The 17,786-nt window shown below is 40.3% G+C and overlaps 1 protein-coding gene across 1 annotated transcript; it reads left to right on the top strand.

The window, feature by feature from the left end:
* The first annotated feature begins 2,888 nt into the window (after positions 1-2,888).
* On the top strand, positions 2,889-16,760 carry LOC128905260 (cytochrome b5). Its single transcript, XM_054191077.1, has 5 exons — positions 2,889-3,089; positions 10,402-10,530; positions 12,186-12,215; positions 14,751-14,785; positions 15,630-16,760. Exons 1-5 carry the CDS (start codon positions 2,946-2,948, stop codon positions 15,706-15,708), a joined length of 417 nt encoding a protein of 138 aa, XP_054047052.1. The 5' UTR covers positions 2,889-2,945; the 3' UTR covers positions 15,709-16,760.
* Positions 16,761-17,786: the final 1,026 nt, after the last annotated feature.

Raw genomic sequence — 17,786 nt, 5'->3', positions numbered from 1 at the left:
TTTTTCCCCACACCAGGCGCCCTTTCTAGTGCTCCCTGCTTAAACCCACCTCTCTTCTCAAGTGGCAGGTGAAGACTGTATCCTAACCTATGCAGAACTGAGTACAGTCTTACACTGGACTGATAGCTGTACTAATCCATAATTGCATTCAGCTATACGAATAATAACGAACACAATTTGTTCTCCCATTCTTGCTCTCAAAGGAGAAATGAAGAACTGCATTTTGTCTTGGAGGGATTTTTTAATAGGTACACTCCTAGGTATTTATCAAAAGATGAAGAAAACAGTTGGTATTTGGAGTGGAATGTGATTAGATATATAGTGGTTCTACCAAAGCTGTCTCTCACATCCTAAGCTTTGCCTTATAACAGAAATTAGTGACTATATTTTGTGTTCAAGAGTATGAGGCAGTTTTGGGCTCAGGCCACAATCATTATCTTGATATTTCACTTAAAATTCGAATACAGAGTACATGTATGTTCACCACCATACTACTGAGCAGATGTGCTGCAACTCCATCACTTTTGGAACTTCCTATAAAGCACCAAAATGAAGAACCAAAAGAACCAGAATTTCAGACTGAGAATGTGATCCTTTGATGCAGTACTAACAAATGTCATGTGAGTGGGAGTAATACGAAGTTACAGCTATTACCTTGCCTGTTGGATGCCTTTCATACCCTATCACGTATTGCAGCACAGATCAGGCTAAGTGTAAAGGAACTAGAATATTTATGGCAAAAAAAAGAACACCTAACATTTCATTAGAAGTGAAAATACACCTTTTAACTATAGCACCTTTCTCAAAGCGTTTCAAAGAAAAAGAGGCAGGGAGAAAGTCTGCTTGTTATGAGAAGCCGGGAACACTGCACTCCAGAAAAAGCTGTTTTAATAGTTCTCTCCCCTTCAAACCCTAAAAACTTTTTGGTAAATGGTCTTACCAGCACAGTGAATATAGCAATAAGTATTGTGTTTCCAAATTTTATGAAGTCACCGGGTATTCACCTGAAAACCAATTTGCAAATCATGATCAAAAAATTATGAACTGGAAACATTTTTCGAGGAACGATGTCAAAGATAACTTTGCTGTTCTGATTTTGCTTTGCCTTGCTTACAGTGTAACACGTTAAAAAGATTAACCTCAGTCATATCCTAGAAAAATCAGAAGATCAATGTTTTACAACTGTAATTTTAAAGAAAACATTTCCTTGGTTTCCTTGAAGGAAAACACATATCAAGTTTTTTCTAGCAATCATGAAAAGCAGATTCTTTTAAAATGCCAGTCAAGACTATCAGTTTATCAGAGAATTCCAAAAGCTTAAGGAAAAGGACATTTTAAACAAATGAGAAAAAAAATCTTGTCTGTTTGCAAACACAGAAAAGAAAGGCTGGGTCCTCGGTTTTCATAATGTTTAAAAGAATCCTAAAAGGCCAACTGGGGATTTTTGTGGCAAAGATGTAAAATCCATGCTGCAACATTCAAGCGATCTGCTTGCTGTTTGAGGCCAACTACCTGCGGGAACCACTCGCTGTATTCAGCGTAAGTTAAATCCTCCCAGTCATCTTAAAAGCTAATGGGACAAAGTGCTTGCAAATGGTTTCTCCCTTCAGGGGAGAAGCTAAAGAGAGAAGTACCAGTTAATAGAACTACCAGCTATAAATCATAGGAAATAAACCCAACTGCCTTCTGTAGAATGTGTGTGGGAGAAATTGCATCTTTAGAGGCTGATAATCACAACACATGAACTTGAAACAACCACAGAGCTCCTGTAGGCTGAACAGGACATCTGTTGGAGAACTGCTACTGCAGGTTTTCTGTCAGAACAGACAGGTAAACCACAGATCTTGGTGTGGATATTTGTTATTTTCAGTAACGACTTGGAAGATGGAATGACGAGCCTCCTTATTAAAGCTGAGAATGACACCAAGCTGTGAGGGACAGTAGCTACTCTTCCCATTAGGCTGACTGCAGTGAACTAGAGACAGGATCTGAAGATTGTGGTGGCATTCAGCGAGGAAGTACGAAGCCGTCCTGCACACTAACAACCAACAGCCCATGCAGGGGGTACAAAACACCTACCTAAGTGCCAGCTTAGAGGAGCAATGCCTCAACAGGTCACACAGGGTAAATTTTTTGTCACTGAAGTTATGCTGTAAACAAAAAAAAAATAACAACACGGCCTGTTATCAAGCTAGAGCACGTACATGGGACTATTGCTGCTGAAGCACCCAAGCAGCATTCAGGTGTGACCCGGAGCAGGGAGCTTCCCTAAGGGGTAAGGCGGGAACCCATTGTGGCCCCGTAAGCAAAGCCACCAAACACATCAGAGGCCAGAGCAAAGGAAACGGGTTTCCTCTTAAACAAAACTGAAGGAAACCAGGGTGATGGCTGAGCGAAAGGGCAAGCGCCGCTCCCCGTGCCCTCAACCCACCCGGCAGCACGGTAGGGGGGGTGTCACAGGGAAGCCTGTGCTCAGAGCCGCCGGCAGAGCGCTCCCAAGGCAGGGCGAGGGGCTCCTGAGCCAAGTTCCGTCTGGGAAGCACCTCTGCCAGCGGCGCTCCTCAGTCCGCCTCCGCCGGCCTTCCTCACGGGCCCCGCGCGCCGCGCGCCTCCCGCCTTCGCCGCGAGCAACGGCCGCGCGCACGGGGCGGGAAGGGCAAAGGAGGGGCGAGCGGCACGTGACCGCCGTGACGGGCTGCGGGGGGGAGGGGCGGCCTCGTGCCCGGCCCTCCCCGCCCACCCAAGCTCCACCCCCGCGGCCACCTCGATGGCCAGCCTAACGCCTTCTTTTGAAAGGCATTTGGCTTCACCAATGAGAAGCCGGCAGGGAGGGGGCGGGCGGGCGCTGATAGGCTGGTGGCTGGGCTCTGATCGGCGTGCGCGTGGGGGAGCGGGGCTATAGCCGGGGGCGGCGGCGGTGGTTGTCGGCAGTGCCGTGAGGGGAGATGGTGGGTTCCAGCGAGGCCGGTAACGAGTCGTGGCGGGGCCGGTACTACCGGTTGGAGGAGGTGCAGAAGCACAACAACAGCCAGAGCACCTGGATCATCCTGCACCACCGTATCTACGATGTCACCAAATTCCTGGACGAGGTGGGTATCCTGGGGAGGGCGAAGTAGAAGCCGGGGACGGAGTGTGGGGGGGAAACCGGGCTGTTTTCGGCCTCCCGCGGAGCGGGGACGGGTGCGGCGCAGGAGAGTGCCGCTTTCGGCCTGTCCCGGTAGCGCCCTGGAGAAACCACCGTGTGGCGGCCCCAGGGCCGTTGGGGTGAGGGCGGCTCTAACGGCGGAGGGGGAGCGGCCGCCCCTCGGGCTGGGAAAAGGACGACTGTACCGAGCCCGGCGGGCTCCGCTGGCCTATGATCCGCTGCTAGGGAGCTGCTTTCGCCCCACACCCCCTTCTCCTGCCTCTAAACTCTCCCGGGCTTTGTAGGAAGGCCGGTTCCCCACGGGCTCTGTGCTCCCGCTGCTGTCCTGAGGCGCTCGGCGCCGGCATGCAGCGAAGCTGCAGAAGTTCAAACTCTAGTAAGAGTCCAGCGGTCAAATTCAACGCCTTTGGCTTGTTTTTTTGCCCCCATCCCCAGTTAACGATTGATGTTCTTGATCACTTGCTGATAGTGAGCAATTGCTGTAATCATTGATGGGCATAGTTAATAAAGAAGCAGTTTAGTTACTGGACTAAACCAATGGAAATGTTTTCTGTGAAAGTGTAGAAACACAAACACTGAGCAATCTTTTTCAGTATTAACTGTAGCTAGGATTTATCAATGATATTTTGAACTTTCTCACTCCTATCATTCCCAATCTGCAAAAACCTGGCATCCAACTAAAAAGTATTATTGCAGATTTAAATTAATTTCTTTGAGAATACAGTTCAGATTGGTAGTGACATGATGGAATTCAAGCCTCAGTAGTTCTGGAGCCCATCTTGATTTTTGTGGTTGTAAACACTGGAAATTCAGGGTATAAACTGAGCATTTTGCAAATAACATGTCGACAAGCGATTTTTTTTTTTTTTTTTTTTTTTTTTTTTTTTCCAAAGGCAGCATTCCCACAAGTAGTATTTGGTTCTTAAGCTGTGTGCCAGCACAAATTGTTTGGCTTTTCAGCAAGGCAGATTGTGAAACTGATCTACTGACTCTTTCTTGATTACTTTTCATCTAGCTCTGTCTCTGGTCTGGTCCATCCTTTAGTTATGGAAATGTTTTTTAGGTTATGCAGGCATGGACGATTTAATTATAGAAGCCCTGGAGGAGAATGCAGTTTTTCATGCAGCCTAAGAAATTGATGTAGCTGTTTTTGGAAACTTGATCAGTTTTGGTTGACGCATAATTGTGTAAGTGCTTCCAGACTGGAGAAGGGAAACCCACGCCAACCACACCAAACTCCCCTTCCCCCTCTCCTAAGCCCTCCCCCCCAAAAAAACCCAAAAACCCCAAACAAACCATCCCCCCAAAAAAAACCCAACCAAAACCTAACACAACACAAGAAAAAAACACACTTGACAGAAAATCCCAGATCTAATGAGCTTTTGGATTTAAGTAGTTGCACAAATAAGCCAACAATCTCTTGCTTCATGACATCATTACCAATGTGATGAAATTGGTAAATATTAAGAGGCACTACCTTGTGCAAATTTCTCCAAAAAAGTCTTCATTTCAGCCTTCAAGACAGCATTGCTAATTCAGCAGCATATCAAAAGAATTCAGTTTGTCTGTAGGCAGTTAAATAGTTGTGTTTCAGACAATTGTGGGATGTCTGATGCTCGTTCTGAAGCTGAAATTGCTGGCTCATATTCTGAGATAATAAATGAATGAGACTGGATAGCTGTTTTCAACAAAGTATCTAAATGAGGAAAGCTCTTGCGTATTGTCATCGTCATTGTGTTGGTGATTTTTGGGGTGGAACCCTTGTATTAAGGTATTTCATAGGACACATTATTTACTGCTTTTGGATACTTTTGATTCCTGGTTAATTTATCAAGTGGTATGTTAATTCTTTTGACACTGTTAGACACCCTGAGGCATTTAGATGTGACAGATGAGAAGTTGGAGCTAGCTTATTGCTGGTGCATTCTGGAGTATGGTAAATGCTTCTCAGTGAAGTGGGGATTATGTTAGCTGTTTCCATAGCATTATTGGTCAAACTCTGGTTTATTTCTTGAAGTTCTTTGCAGGTGTAGAAAAGCTTAAAATATTTCAAGAATTAAATATAGACTACTTAATGAAGTCTGGTAATACTTCAGAGGGAGCACTGCTAAGGCATCACCTCACTCCTGGTCTTCCCAAATAGTAAGTAAGTAAGAGTATCAATTTACTAAGGAGTGAAGAACTAGGAACAGAAGCAGACTTCACCAGTCCTATTTCTTTATTCAACAAACAATCCTTCCAGCCACTGCATTAGCCTGTGGAAGTATTTTCTTATTGATTATGAAGTTGAAAACTCTACAGTCCTTCAGTGTTAAAGATATCCTGGATGCTCTCATGCCTAGTAAGTGAAAGTATGCTGCTGCCCTTCATTACAATACTTAAATGGTGTTTTTCCTCTTTCCAGCTGTTTTTCTCTTCATAAAGCTTGTAGATCTCCAGTGAAACTTGTTTGGTTTTGGGAACCATCAGCCTCTGTGAACACTTGATTGAGGTTAAATAGTAAGTGTACTGGAGGCAGTGATGTATATGTTTTGGGAGTGGTGAGGCTGAATAGGAGCGGAGACCTCACATAGCATGACCATATTAGCTTGGTTTCCTAAGGACAAGGCTTAAAAAAAAAAAATCCTTTGAAATACGGATAAGTGCTGAAGGAGAGAAGGATTGTGCACTTTGACACTTTATCCTAGGGCTTACTGGAGATGAAAATTCCAGCTTTTTAAATTTTTTTTCCTAAATGACAGATCTCAGTAAAACTTTAACTTGAATATATATCTCTGAATTTTCTTTAATTATCAAAGTATATCCTCTAGTAGATGAAATCCAGAGACCTCAGCTCTTGGAGTGCAGTATCTAAAAGCTTTTGGAATGAAAAACTATTCTGGCAACCAGAAACTTCTGTATGTTTGGGAAAGTTTTCTTTCATAGTTTCAGGTCCTACATCATTTAAGGTAAAATAGCTACTAGAAATGCGTGTGTAGTCACAGCAGGATCTTGTGGCAATATCTTTACAGATTATTACATATCTGAATAATATTAAATGTCAATTAATGGATTAAGTATGTTGGTAATGCTTATAGTATTTCTCCATAGTTTAATAAAACAATCCCACTAGTCAGGCTTTGACATCAATCTGATGAGCTAAACAAGAGTAGCTGGGCCTATAAAAATAAGGATTAAACGGTCGGTGTCCTGATCTGCTTCCATTGTGGTGAGGATCGTCCCGATGGCTTTTGTGGGAACTGGGTTAGATTCCTTAAGCTAAGCAGGGAAGCTAACAAGAATAAGAACATCTCTACCTGAGAGAATTTCCTTGTTCTGGAAGCTAACTAGGATATGTATTTAATATTAATCTTGTACGGACTCTATTTAGGTTACTTGAATTGGTGGTGGTCTCAAAATTCAGCGAAAATATTAATGGCCAATGAAAAAGGTTTTTTTTTGTAAGGTGTGAAACTGTGCTTTCAGAGCACTGTTTATAAACAGAATGGACAGCTCCCACAAAATGTGTTTTGGAATGCTGATCGAATAAAGTGCAGAAAAACAAATATTGTTTTATTCTGTCAGAATGAAAAAAGTTTTCTCCACTATGTGGTGACAAGTTATATTCATCCAGTATGATGATATTGTGGAGGAGTAGCGTAATACCTTCCATGTTTAAGGTAATGAATAGCTTACATTGAAAGGTGCCAGTGCTAGTACATTTTGAATGTGAATTTTTATTGCAGAACCTTGCAGTCTAAGGATTAAAACCAATGCTATCATTTCCTTAAGCTCTGAAGATTTGAAAATGCTGTGAGAAATAGCACTTCTTAACACTCTTATGCAAAACACTGCAAACTGTAATTGTTTTCTAAGTGGGGAAATGGGGATCCAGCTACTGGGCATTTCTTTTGCAGTTCATCTAAAACCCTAATGATGGTTTTCAAAAATACACTCTCATAAAGAGATCTACTCTCCTGGGCTCCTAAAATTTTACATATGTACAGAATTTCTGTCCTGCAACTTAAATAGGTGATAGAAATTATTTGGAGGACTTTTCAGACTATGTGAAAGTGCCCTTAAAACAAACAAGTATTAGTCTGTCTGTCTTGCACAATAAAGCTGAAGTTCTCCAAGTCTTTCTGTCTCTGTCACTGCCCCTTTCTGCTTCTCATTCTCTGTAGTGCAGAAAGGAAATCTTGAATATAAGACTGCCGCTGTTGGAGACCTTTGTGAATCTCCCCAAAAGTTAAATTGGAGCCTAGATTTGATTCTCCCAGTATGCAAAGGGGCGGGAGGCAGGAACTGTGAATTAAGACAGCTATGCTTTAATAGAGTCTTGGACTATGATACTGAGAAAGTTGCATGACTGTAGTGAGGGGGGGAGAAAAGGTGATAGGAGTTCAGGATGAAGTAATCACAGGCTTCTGACCCAGATGAGAGCAGCGAGTTTAACTGCTCATTTGCTTTATCTGAAACTTTCTGATGTGCTGCTGTTAGGAATTAGTCTATGCTATGTACTAGTGCTGGCTCTGTACAGATTTCTGTTACACTTGTAACTTTAACATTTATGTTAGTGTATTGGGGATGTCCTAGGAATGGGCTGGACCAGCATAACTTATCAGCAAAAGCTTTTTCATTTCCCTTGAACCATTGCCTGTGAAAACACTTTAGTTATTTGTATCAGCAAGATTTCAGTTTAGGAGTCATTATCTATACAGTCTTGCTGGCTTCCAGTTACAGGGTCTATCCAGAGGCTCTTCATTAAAGTAGAAATTCTGGTAGCAGGCTTTGTTTACCATGCATAAATGTGAACAAAGGCCCTATATAAACAAACTTGGAGAAACACATTGAAACATGCTAAATGCTCAGCTTTTGATAGAAAAGTCACTTGCCCTTAGTGGGACACTGCCCTTTCATTAGAGGAGGCAAAGTCTTTTCATTAGTTGCTTGTATTGTGTGCTAGTTGTTTTCCGAGGGCTTGCAAGTTTGCATCTTTAAGCAGAGGTGCCATCTAAAAAAACAAAAAGTGTTCAGCTTTAAGTACTTTTATGTATGTATAGTAGGTTACTAGTAACATCTGTTAGATGGCTTAAGTTAGGAATTCTGTGTGTGATTCTCTCTGCTTTAATCTTGTTGATGTGAGGAAAAAGTACTATCAGTTGTCCAGCTATGGTAAGAGAGGTCAGGGTGAGTTTGTCCCCTTCAGCTGATGTGTGATAGCCACTGAGGGGTTGGTCATGGTCACTGTGGTGAGGCTAATATTGTGGTTTTGTAGACAGAGGGATCAGTTACTAATTAGACCAAAACCTTCTCCTATAGAGAAAAGCTGGAGTGCCTTAGTGAAACTGCCCAGATAGCTCCATTAAAAAAACAAAACAAACCCCACATTGCTGAAGGAATTATTTGAAGACTTAGTTGTGGCAATATCTGTGAGAACCTGTTAGACCCAAGTTCAGCTTCTTAAATGTACTATACATTTCAAGGCACTGAACTTGAGTGATCTCTCAACTTTTGTCCAGTCCTTTCCCTGAATACTTACCAGAATGGATTCAAGGGCAGGATTTTGGTGAGCATGTCATATTTGCATGTCTGCTTGCGTAATCTTTACTCTGCATGCACTCTTTTAACCTTTTTTGGCTCAGCTGCTGTGCCTAATCTCTCTATCAATTGCTTAATCTTGCTTTTGCTTAGTCATGGTAGGGATCCCTTACCCTTGTAGCTGTGGTATCTTGGCCCATGTAAAAAAAGGTGTTGGGTTGGTTTGTTTTTTTCTAAAGAAAGCAACTTCCTTAATCTAGCAAAATAAGTGCCTGCCTTTAATGCAAAAATTCAAGCTTTGGAGTTCTAGTACTGCTGGAAACTGGTAGTAATAGTGTCTTCTGGATCTGTATTACCAAGTCTTATTTTTGTTGTAAGTGAAGGATTGATAGGAGGTTAATATGGTAGATTTGAAGTAAATGCCAATCTGAATTCCCTAGACTAGCAGAAATGTTAATGCCATCTCTTTTATCTACTGTCTAAGCATAGCCTTTCTGTTCAGCTATACTCCAGGCAAGGTGACCCTAAATAGTAGCAATTTTGCCTGGTTTTGTCATTTTTAGATCCTGTAGTCAGAAGCATAAAAATGGAATTGAGGCTCCAAAGCCTTATTTCCTCTGTCACTGGTAAAGTTATAGAACTTACTTCATGGTTGCCTTAATTCAAGGCAGCAGTAATAAAGTGTTTTCAACTTGCTTACCTAATCACTCCTGGTGTTTACGTGGTAGTTTCCTACTTCAAAGTGGTGAATTTTTATGGCATGTTACTTATCTGTTACATGAATGAGTAACTTGAAGCTGAGAACTTTCACTGAACTAGATATTGTATCTTGCAATATGTACAGAATTATTTGATGGATGGAGATCTAGAACTGCATGCAATCCTAAAAGTGGATCCTGAGAAAGAATAACAGTCAGTGGAGAACAGGGATTTAGAATAAGGAAATGGTGATGGGTTGAGGTATTAGAAGATACTGGCAGATGACTTAAGCATCTCAAGGGTTTTATCAGCAATGTGGGTTTGGGATTCCATAGTCTGCTAAAACTGAATTGCTATTCTAGCATGTTGTATGAGCTTTCCATTGTGGTTGAACAGTTCCAAAGTAGCTGGCTTACTAGATAATCATACCTTATTTTGGAAAGGACCCTTGAGGGTTATTGCATCTGTTCCATCCCCCAGCTCAAACTAGGATTAACTTGAAGGCCAGGTTTCTTGTTGCCTAGACAAGACAAGCCGCTCCCGAAGGATAGAGATTCTGTGCGCTCCCTTGCCAACTTGTTTCTGTGCTTGATTGCTCTTTGAATTAATACCTTTTTGTTATATCTACCTGGAATATTCTTGCTGCAACTTAACACCTTTTGGCTTTTATCCTTTTGCTGTATAAAGCATTGTTTGGATAAAAATATACATTTCCTGCAGAAGTGAGAACATGGAATGTAGCTTTAGATAATAGTTGGGCTATTAAAAGGCTAACTGATTCCTACAACATTCTAAATGCTTTAGTTGCTAGGGGTAATGCCTCTTACTGCTCCATTGCGGATGGAGTAGAAACTTGGCTTCCTTGGTTTTGGCTTCAGAGAGTACATAAAGCTCTCTAGTTATTCAGAGAGGTTTGCTCTAAGTCTAGCAGCTGATTCTGCAAGGACAATATTTTTTATTTTTAGAAATGAAGAATTTCCATTTTTAGAATGTGGAATGGTTTTCAGTAACAAATTCAAACTCATTAAAAATTGCAGCACCCGGGTGGTGAAGAGGTCCTCAGGGAGCAAGCTGGAGGAGATGCTACTGAGAACTTTGAAGATGTTGGCCATTCCACAGATGCAAGGACGCTGTCAGAAAGCTTTATTATTGGGGAACTTCATCCGGTGAGTATGTGAGAGTACCACTACTTGCTGTTTACTGTAGTGTGTTTGTGTCTAGTTATTTCTCTGGTAATTTACTTCAAAATAAAGGAGAGCTGCTAGTTCGCTTGGATGCCAGTGTTGCAGCTGGTTTTAGGTGGACCTGGACTGGAGATAGGTTCCCCCAGCGTGAAGGGATTTGATTAGTGTAGCATAAGGATGGTCACATCTAAAATTTTGCTGCTTTGAAACACTTTACAGCCTAGTTCTTGAATAAACTGAATATGGAGTCATGCCATTTCTGGTGTACCCTGTGAGCTTTTTAATGACACTCTGTAACCCCTGAAGGCGGTATGTCAGAATCTCTAGACCTTTTCTTATGTCAATATGCAGTTTTCATTCACAGCTGCTTTCATTATTCATCATTGTAAATATATATGCCAGGCTTCTGTCTGGATCTAAAAGTACAATCCTGGCTCTTCGTATGTATGTTTAGAAAGCAGCTGCTGTAAGCATCTTCTAGTTTGGTGCTCTGTCTTCTCACTCTCTGGCTTCTCTGTTTTGTGCTGTATCCATGTTCCCTACTTGTAGTTGTCTGGGTTGTTTATGACCAGTTCCCATTGGATCATCTGTCGTGTCTTTTTTATGCTGTTATTACTATTTCCTGTGCTTTTAACAAGCACCGTTCTGCTGCGTCAAGCTTTGAAGGCTTTATTTTTAGCTACAGAGATGCTGCCTTGGCTTCCTTCAGATAGACTTTTTTTTAAGCTCTCCTGCATCTTAACAGTTGAAAACCACTTGTTAGAGACTTAGGCTGCTAGTGTGCCCATCTGCTCTGCTTTTCTGCCCATCCCTGCCTCTTTTCCTGTATCTGTTTTGTCTTGAATTTGGGGTAAATATCACTGTCTTGAGTAGCATACTTCACAGTAAAATTCTTGATCTTATATCTGTCTTAGGTGCTGTGTTGATAAATATTAATAGTGTAGCTTCTCCTAATACAAAACAACTCAGTCTGATGCACACTTGAACCTCGCAGGCTTGCCATCTATTTCAGATGGCAGTTGATGCCAGTGAAGTTGTTCTTAACCTGGCTGCCAGTCCAGTTCTTCCTTGTTTGACAAGTGCCTGTTTTCATTTGATATGAAAGAAACAGCTTGACATTTTAATATACAAATACAGCACTGTCAAGATTATATGCTGTTGGGCTTTTTTGTAATGAACGTGACTATTTCAAGGAAAACTTCATGAGTTTATGAAAGCTTCATGGAGCTTTGGACCTTTGTACAGGATGTTGGACCAAAACTAGTTAGATGATATAGCCTGGTAATATGAGCAGACTAGCTGAAAGTAAACTAATAAGACTGTAAGCAGTGTATAACCAAAGGTTATGTGTACTGTTTAGGGACAAAAGAAATGCAAAAACATGGGCACAAGAAATAATGAAATATGTTGGGAGACCATGTTTTGTTTCTTTATTACATACTAGGAAGTATTATTTAAGGAAGCAATCTTGTTCATGGTAGCTCAAAAGCATACACTGACATCTGCTCTCTTGCAAGTCTGTTTCCTAGGTGAAAACAGATATGTGTCAACAGAATAGAATTGCAAACTGAATTTAGTGATAAATGTTACTTGAATGCTTTGGGTTTTTGTCTAAATGGTTTTTTGTTTTCTTGCAGGATGATAGAGGGAAGCTTCAGAAACCAACAGTAAGTGTGTTTCTTGAAATGCCACATTGTTTCTTTTAGGCTTTAGGAGCAGTGTCTCTAAGTGGCATACCCCCGGAGGCAAAAATAATTCAGCTTGATTTAAGCATAGCGTTTCAGGTCATAAGTATCTTAAACATGTTGATCTGGCTTCAATTTAGCCTTCCTGTTAGCTATTATTTTCTTTAGCTTGTGTGGTTTCGAACCAAGAGGTTACTAAGTGAGGTAGCATTACAACATAGCAAAAAGGTGAGTCTAGGGTCAGTCAAGGGTTTTCTAGTATTCAGTTTAAGAAAGAAAATCAGTTTATGGACAGAATGGATCAAACTAGTATGTGTTTGTGGGGAAAAAATGTGGTGCTTAACAATATACTGGTAACACTAGTAGATCTAAAATATAGAGGCATTTGATTGCTGTATCATGGATCAGTTAATTTGCAATTGTGAAACATTTCCAAGGTGAAAATACTGTTTGCTTCCTGTCTGTTTCAGTAGACTTTGATAAGTGTCCTGTCAATGCAGTATTGCACTTATTTTTCTAGGGGTGTTTTCTATCTTTAGTAAAATAAAGTTGTGTTGCACTAAACTATCAAACTCATAAAGTTCAGATGTCCCTTTAAGGAGCAAGCGCATCAGGGATTAATCTGTACAGTTGCTGCCGCTATGTGTATAGAGGATGTTTGCTCAGGGCTGGCTTAATAGTACAGCAGTGCACTTGGGAAATAGTCAAAGATTATTTTAAATGAAGTGTAGTAGGAATAGGATATTACTCTTGCTGTTCGAGAGATTACTTTTAAGAAACAAATCACTTTTGTAAGGTCTTCCAATAATATGAATAACTTGAAAGAAAGAAAATATAAACGGAAATATTTGCTATAGTGATTATTAAGGACTGGAACTAGTATACTAATAAAAATATGAAATGGAGCGGTGACTGGAATTCGGAGCTTCTTCCCACCAAGAATAACATCTGCTATTCAGACTTCTTTTGAAATTCAGGGCAATTCACACTTCAGCTGTAGGAGCACCAATCATAAACCCAACTGAGAAAAATACTGCCCAGTGCAAGCTGTAGTAATACAATCCTTTGATTAAGCTCACAAACTTACTAAACTGAAGTACTTAAATTATTACTTCAGTCAAAGTGTGGTCAGTTGGGAGTTAAGATGGAGCCAAATTACTTTTCACTACACTCCTGTTTGGTTTATTCAGTTGTTTTAGTGATGGTCATAGTTACCTACGCTACATGTCTATTTTCTGTCATTCCAGAAGGAAGCTGGAGCGCTTTCCTCCAGCAGGATGCATGGGCTTAGCTGATAAGGCAGTTTCACTTTGCACTGTGCTCTCAGTGTGTAATGTGACAGGTTAGGCCTTGTGTGCCCTGGCTCTCTAGGAGCTGTCGGAAGGCCTTGTGCTTTCAAATGTCCTTTTTGTCCTTGCACTGTATTTAAAGTACCCTCAGTGTATACATCCAGTGTCATACTGTTTAAAAACAGGCTTTTGATGAGCTGGGCCATGTTCCTCTTACTGTCTTGATGTGGGGAGGGCTATGCCCCAGCCCTGGAGGAGGCAAAGCAGTTGTAGAAGGTGTTAGTCTTGATAGTGCAGGCACAGGCTGTTCCATACTGTTTGGCTTTGGGATTAGTTTTTCATGGAGGTGTTCACAAAACCAGTATAGATGTAATCACTGAGTATTATTCTTTAAAACATGGTATTTATCACGTATTAACCTGTGATTGTTTGGGTGCTTGAAAAAATAGCCTGTTTGCACCTGTGAGAGGATGTTAAGAATCTTTCACTCTTTAAATGAATTGCAAATATCATGATACTAAAACGATTCATTTTTCAGTGATGGATCTTGTACCACTGAATTTAAGTACAGTTTTAATCCATGGATCTTTTAAACGCACTTAAGGCCATGTACAATTAGTAGTATTCAAATTAGTAAGTCTTCATATAAATTGTGCCCATGTACCCAACTGGGATTTGATCTTGTAGTGCTTCTTTCTTTGGAAACTGAACAAGAAGTCCAAATTAGTATCAGAAACAACTATAACAATTCGATTGATTCTTAGGCAATCTGAAACACCACACTAAAAAATGATGTTTATTAAGCCCTGTGGATGTAAATTAGTAACTTGCTTCATGTAGGTTCCATATAAGAAATACTTGTGTGTTAATTCAGTGTCTTTTCAGTTAGATTTTAGGCAAGTAAGGGATCTTAGTCTTTGAGGTGACTAAAACTCTTCAAATGTAACCTGAGATTGAAGTTGGCTTCATGGAAAACTGGCAGTAAAATTCTTTGTGATAACATTTTTTTAATAACTTTTGATGCAATATTGACTACAGCAACTGCTGCTAGCTAGCTTCTAACACAACGGTCTGTTATAGGAATTCAGAGAAAATGCTTTCCAAATGCAATGCACTGAGTTGTTTTTAAATTAGTTCCACTTAAAGAATTTTGAGAAATTGAGGGGCTAGTTAAGATGGAGTAGGGTGTCTGCCTGAGGTAAATATCTCTCTATGTTTTGCTTTGCAGGAAACTCTTATTACCACCACTCAGTCTAATTCCAGGTATAGTATGACATCTGATGGCAACTGAAATTCCTTATGATTATGTTTCTGAAGCTTAGAAAGTTGAATAGTTTCTGTCTGCTAGAAGCTTAGATGTCAGGATGAAAACAACTGTTCTACATAAAGTCCAGGTTGACATTCCATGTGCCACTGTACAAGCATGTTAGCTTACTGTCTATAATTTTTTTCTCACATTGATATGTATCAGCCTCTACTAAATGGCTTATGTTGCACAAGCCTTCATTTCTGGAGGCTATCAGGTGAACAGAAGACACTTGTTGATATAAGTGACTTTTGCACTGACGTGGATGCCTCACCTTTAAAATTTGCTCCAACTGTTGCATCTAAGGGAAATATGAGGATTGTTCCTATAAGAAGGAAAATCTGTCAGGATTGGGAGCGGGCAAAACCACTTTGGAACACCACTGAAACAAACTTTATAAAGTTATATCCTGCTGACAGTTGCCTACTGCTGAAACCCCAGGGGACTGTTCCATGCCCCTCTGAGTGGTGGGGAGCTTGGGTGCTTGAAACTGTCAAGTGATGCTGCTGCTTCCATGGCTTTTGAATGAATGATATTCTGGGCAGTGTGCCATGACTTTAAATGTGTCTAGAGTCTTACTCTTCTCTAGTAAGCAAACTTCTTGTAAGCTGTAGTACAAAGCCTTAAAAGGACAAGTTTTTTTACTTAGCTAGAGTATTACTGGCCAGCCCAGGTGTTCTGTTGCCCTGACTTTGAAGTATTTGTTGGAGTGGGGAGGAAGGATTTTCTAATTTATTTGTTTTTTTAAAAAACTTGCTGGTTGTCACTTCCTAAACTGCTGTTTCAAAAACTTCCTTCCAGTTCATGGTCCAACTGGGTGATCCCTGCAATAGCAGCAATTATTGTGGCCCTGATGTATCGTTCCTACATGTCAGAGTAAGCGCCTTACTGAGAACTAATGCAAGAAGACACTGATCTGGGAAAGAATATAAGCAATCCTAACCCAATATGTTTCTGGACAAAAGCCTGATGTCTGAAGAAAAATTCAACTTTTTCAGAAAACTGAACAATTCTTTTCTGCTGTGCACTTTTCTTAATGTTGCCTTCTTATTTGCTGCTCTGAAGTGATAAAAAGGCAGGGTTTCTCTTTTTGTATAACAATTTTATTCTGTAATGAATTATTTGATAACTGTATTGGTTTCTATGTTAGAATATTATTTTGTATGTAACAAAGATTCTGGTTATTTCACTTTAACCTGTAATGGGGTCCATAGGGCTCTCTTTACATATAAATTTTACAGCTTTAAATGACTACCAAAACTGTGTACATGTATTGGTCCATGTACACAACTTCACTTAACTTAAAAAATCATGTTGTCTTCTTAAATGTAGTATGTTTGAATGAAATGCTAATAAAATGTAATGGAAAAAGCTGGCTGGAGTAGTGGGCATAGGTGCCTCGAAGCAGTTGGGCCATACCAATCGGGCCACAATGATCTGATTATTTTTTTTTCTCCTTTCCTCTTGGTATTTGCTCATATAATTATTTTAGATACTCCTACTAGCAAACTGTTCTGTTTGGCTCCCATTGAAAAATTCAGGTGAAATATGAAACTCCGTGTTTGGCCCAATTAGGTCTGTCTCAGTTTTGTGAAAAGTAGCTCTTTTTTTGCGAAAAAAAGCAGGAAAAAGTGCTGTGTAAATACCACTACAGGTAATGTAACTGCTACTAAATAATACTGTTCCTGCCAAGCACTCAGGTGACTCTAGAATTTATTCTGGAATTTTTAGACTTTTTATAAAATCTTTGTCATGTACATTGTGAGGGGAAAAGCTGGTGCATGGAATCTGTTTCTGACTCTTCTGTGATGTGCTCCTTGGTGCTTTACTATGAAGAGATGACTCTTTTCACAAGATAACTGAAAGTTTGCATTTTGTGGTGAACATTTTTAGTCATATATAAGTGATCATGAATAAAAGTTCAATTGCTTACTCTTGATGGCTCAAATGCATTAATTTCAAACTTTGCTCTTGCATATTGGGACACTTATCAGAAGTACCTGTTTGATGGTGCATCTTGAAAGTCAAGATACTTCCTTATGCAGGGAGGTTGCATATGAAAAGTGTGTAATGGAGCAGTTATGCTGATGAAAACATTTATCTATCACTTAACAGTGGTTTGGCCCTGCAAGCTCTGCCTCCCTTGACATTCATCAGGACTTGAAATGCTATTCCAAGGGCTGCCTCTTGGCAGCACCAGGGAAGATGCATGCAGTTTACAAAAAAAAAATAAAAGATAGGGGAAGGGAAAGGCTGTGACTTAAGATTGTCTTGTGCATATGTAGGAATATGTCAATACAGGAATCTTTTAAGAATTCCTTATTGTGGGATTCCTGTTGTGGGAATTCCTTTACTTGTTTAGTTATAGTAAATAAGGAAATCTTGTACAGCTTCAACTGTGAAAGTGTTTAGGATCTCTTAATGCTTGTACTCGTGTGTTCTGGCAGACTTGGCTTACAGATAAAGCTATGTGTATGCTCACAGTAGAGCCCATCAACTTCTTTACCTTGGAGATTTTAACCTGCAGTACAAATGGCAGTGTTTAGGATTGTGTCTAGCAAACTTATTTTGTCCAGTTCTTGCCCTAGCTTTTCCTTTGAATGTGGTGGAGCTGAGTTTAAAAATTCAGGCTTTATTGACTCTTTACAGTTAACTTTTAAAAAGTGTATATTAACTGAGTTGGTATTTAGACTCAAATCAAGTTTGAAGTACTGAATTTTCTGTTTGTTTTTAAACTAACATTGAAGTTTGTATGCCTAGGTGAGGCAAAAAAAAAACCAACACAACTTTAGAAAGTGTAACCTTTCGTATCTTTTTTTTTTTTTTTTGCAAGAATTTCAGACTGGGATTATTATGTCCACATCACCAGACAGGGTAGTGCAATCAAAGTGGGTCCACAGAGCAAACCACTTCTTGCAAAAAGCCTTTTTTCCATGCTGTGTATGTTTTGGGAGTTCT

Source organism: Rissa tridactyla, chromosome 2 (genome assembly GCF_028500815.1).
Source record: "Rissa tridactyla isolate bRisTri1 chromosome 2, bRisTri1.patW.cur.20221130, whole genome shotgun sequence".
Taxonomy (NCBI): Eukaryota; Metazoa; Chordata; class Aves; order Charadriiformes; family Laridae; genus Rissa; species Rissa tridactyla.
Note: the sequence above shows the minus strand (reverse complement) of the source record. Positions and strands in the feature narration are given on the sequence as shown.

Coding starts and splice junctions, on each gene's coding strand:
- LOC128905260 (XM_054191077.1), top strand. CDS start 2,946: ATGGTGGGTTCCAGCGAGGCCGGTAACGAGTCGTGGCGGGGCCGGTAC. Junction 3,090..10,401: donor TCACCAAATTCCTGGACGAG/GTGGGTATCCTG, acceptor TAAAAATTGCAG/CACCCGGGTGGTGAAGAGGT. Junction 14,786..15,629: donor ACCACTCAGTCTAATTCCAG/GTATAGTATGAC, acceptor ACTTCCTTCCAG/TTCATGGTCCAACTGGGTGA.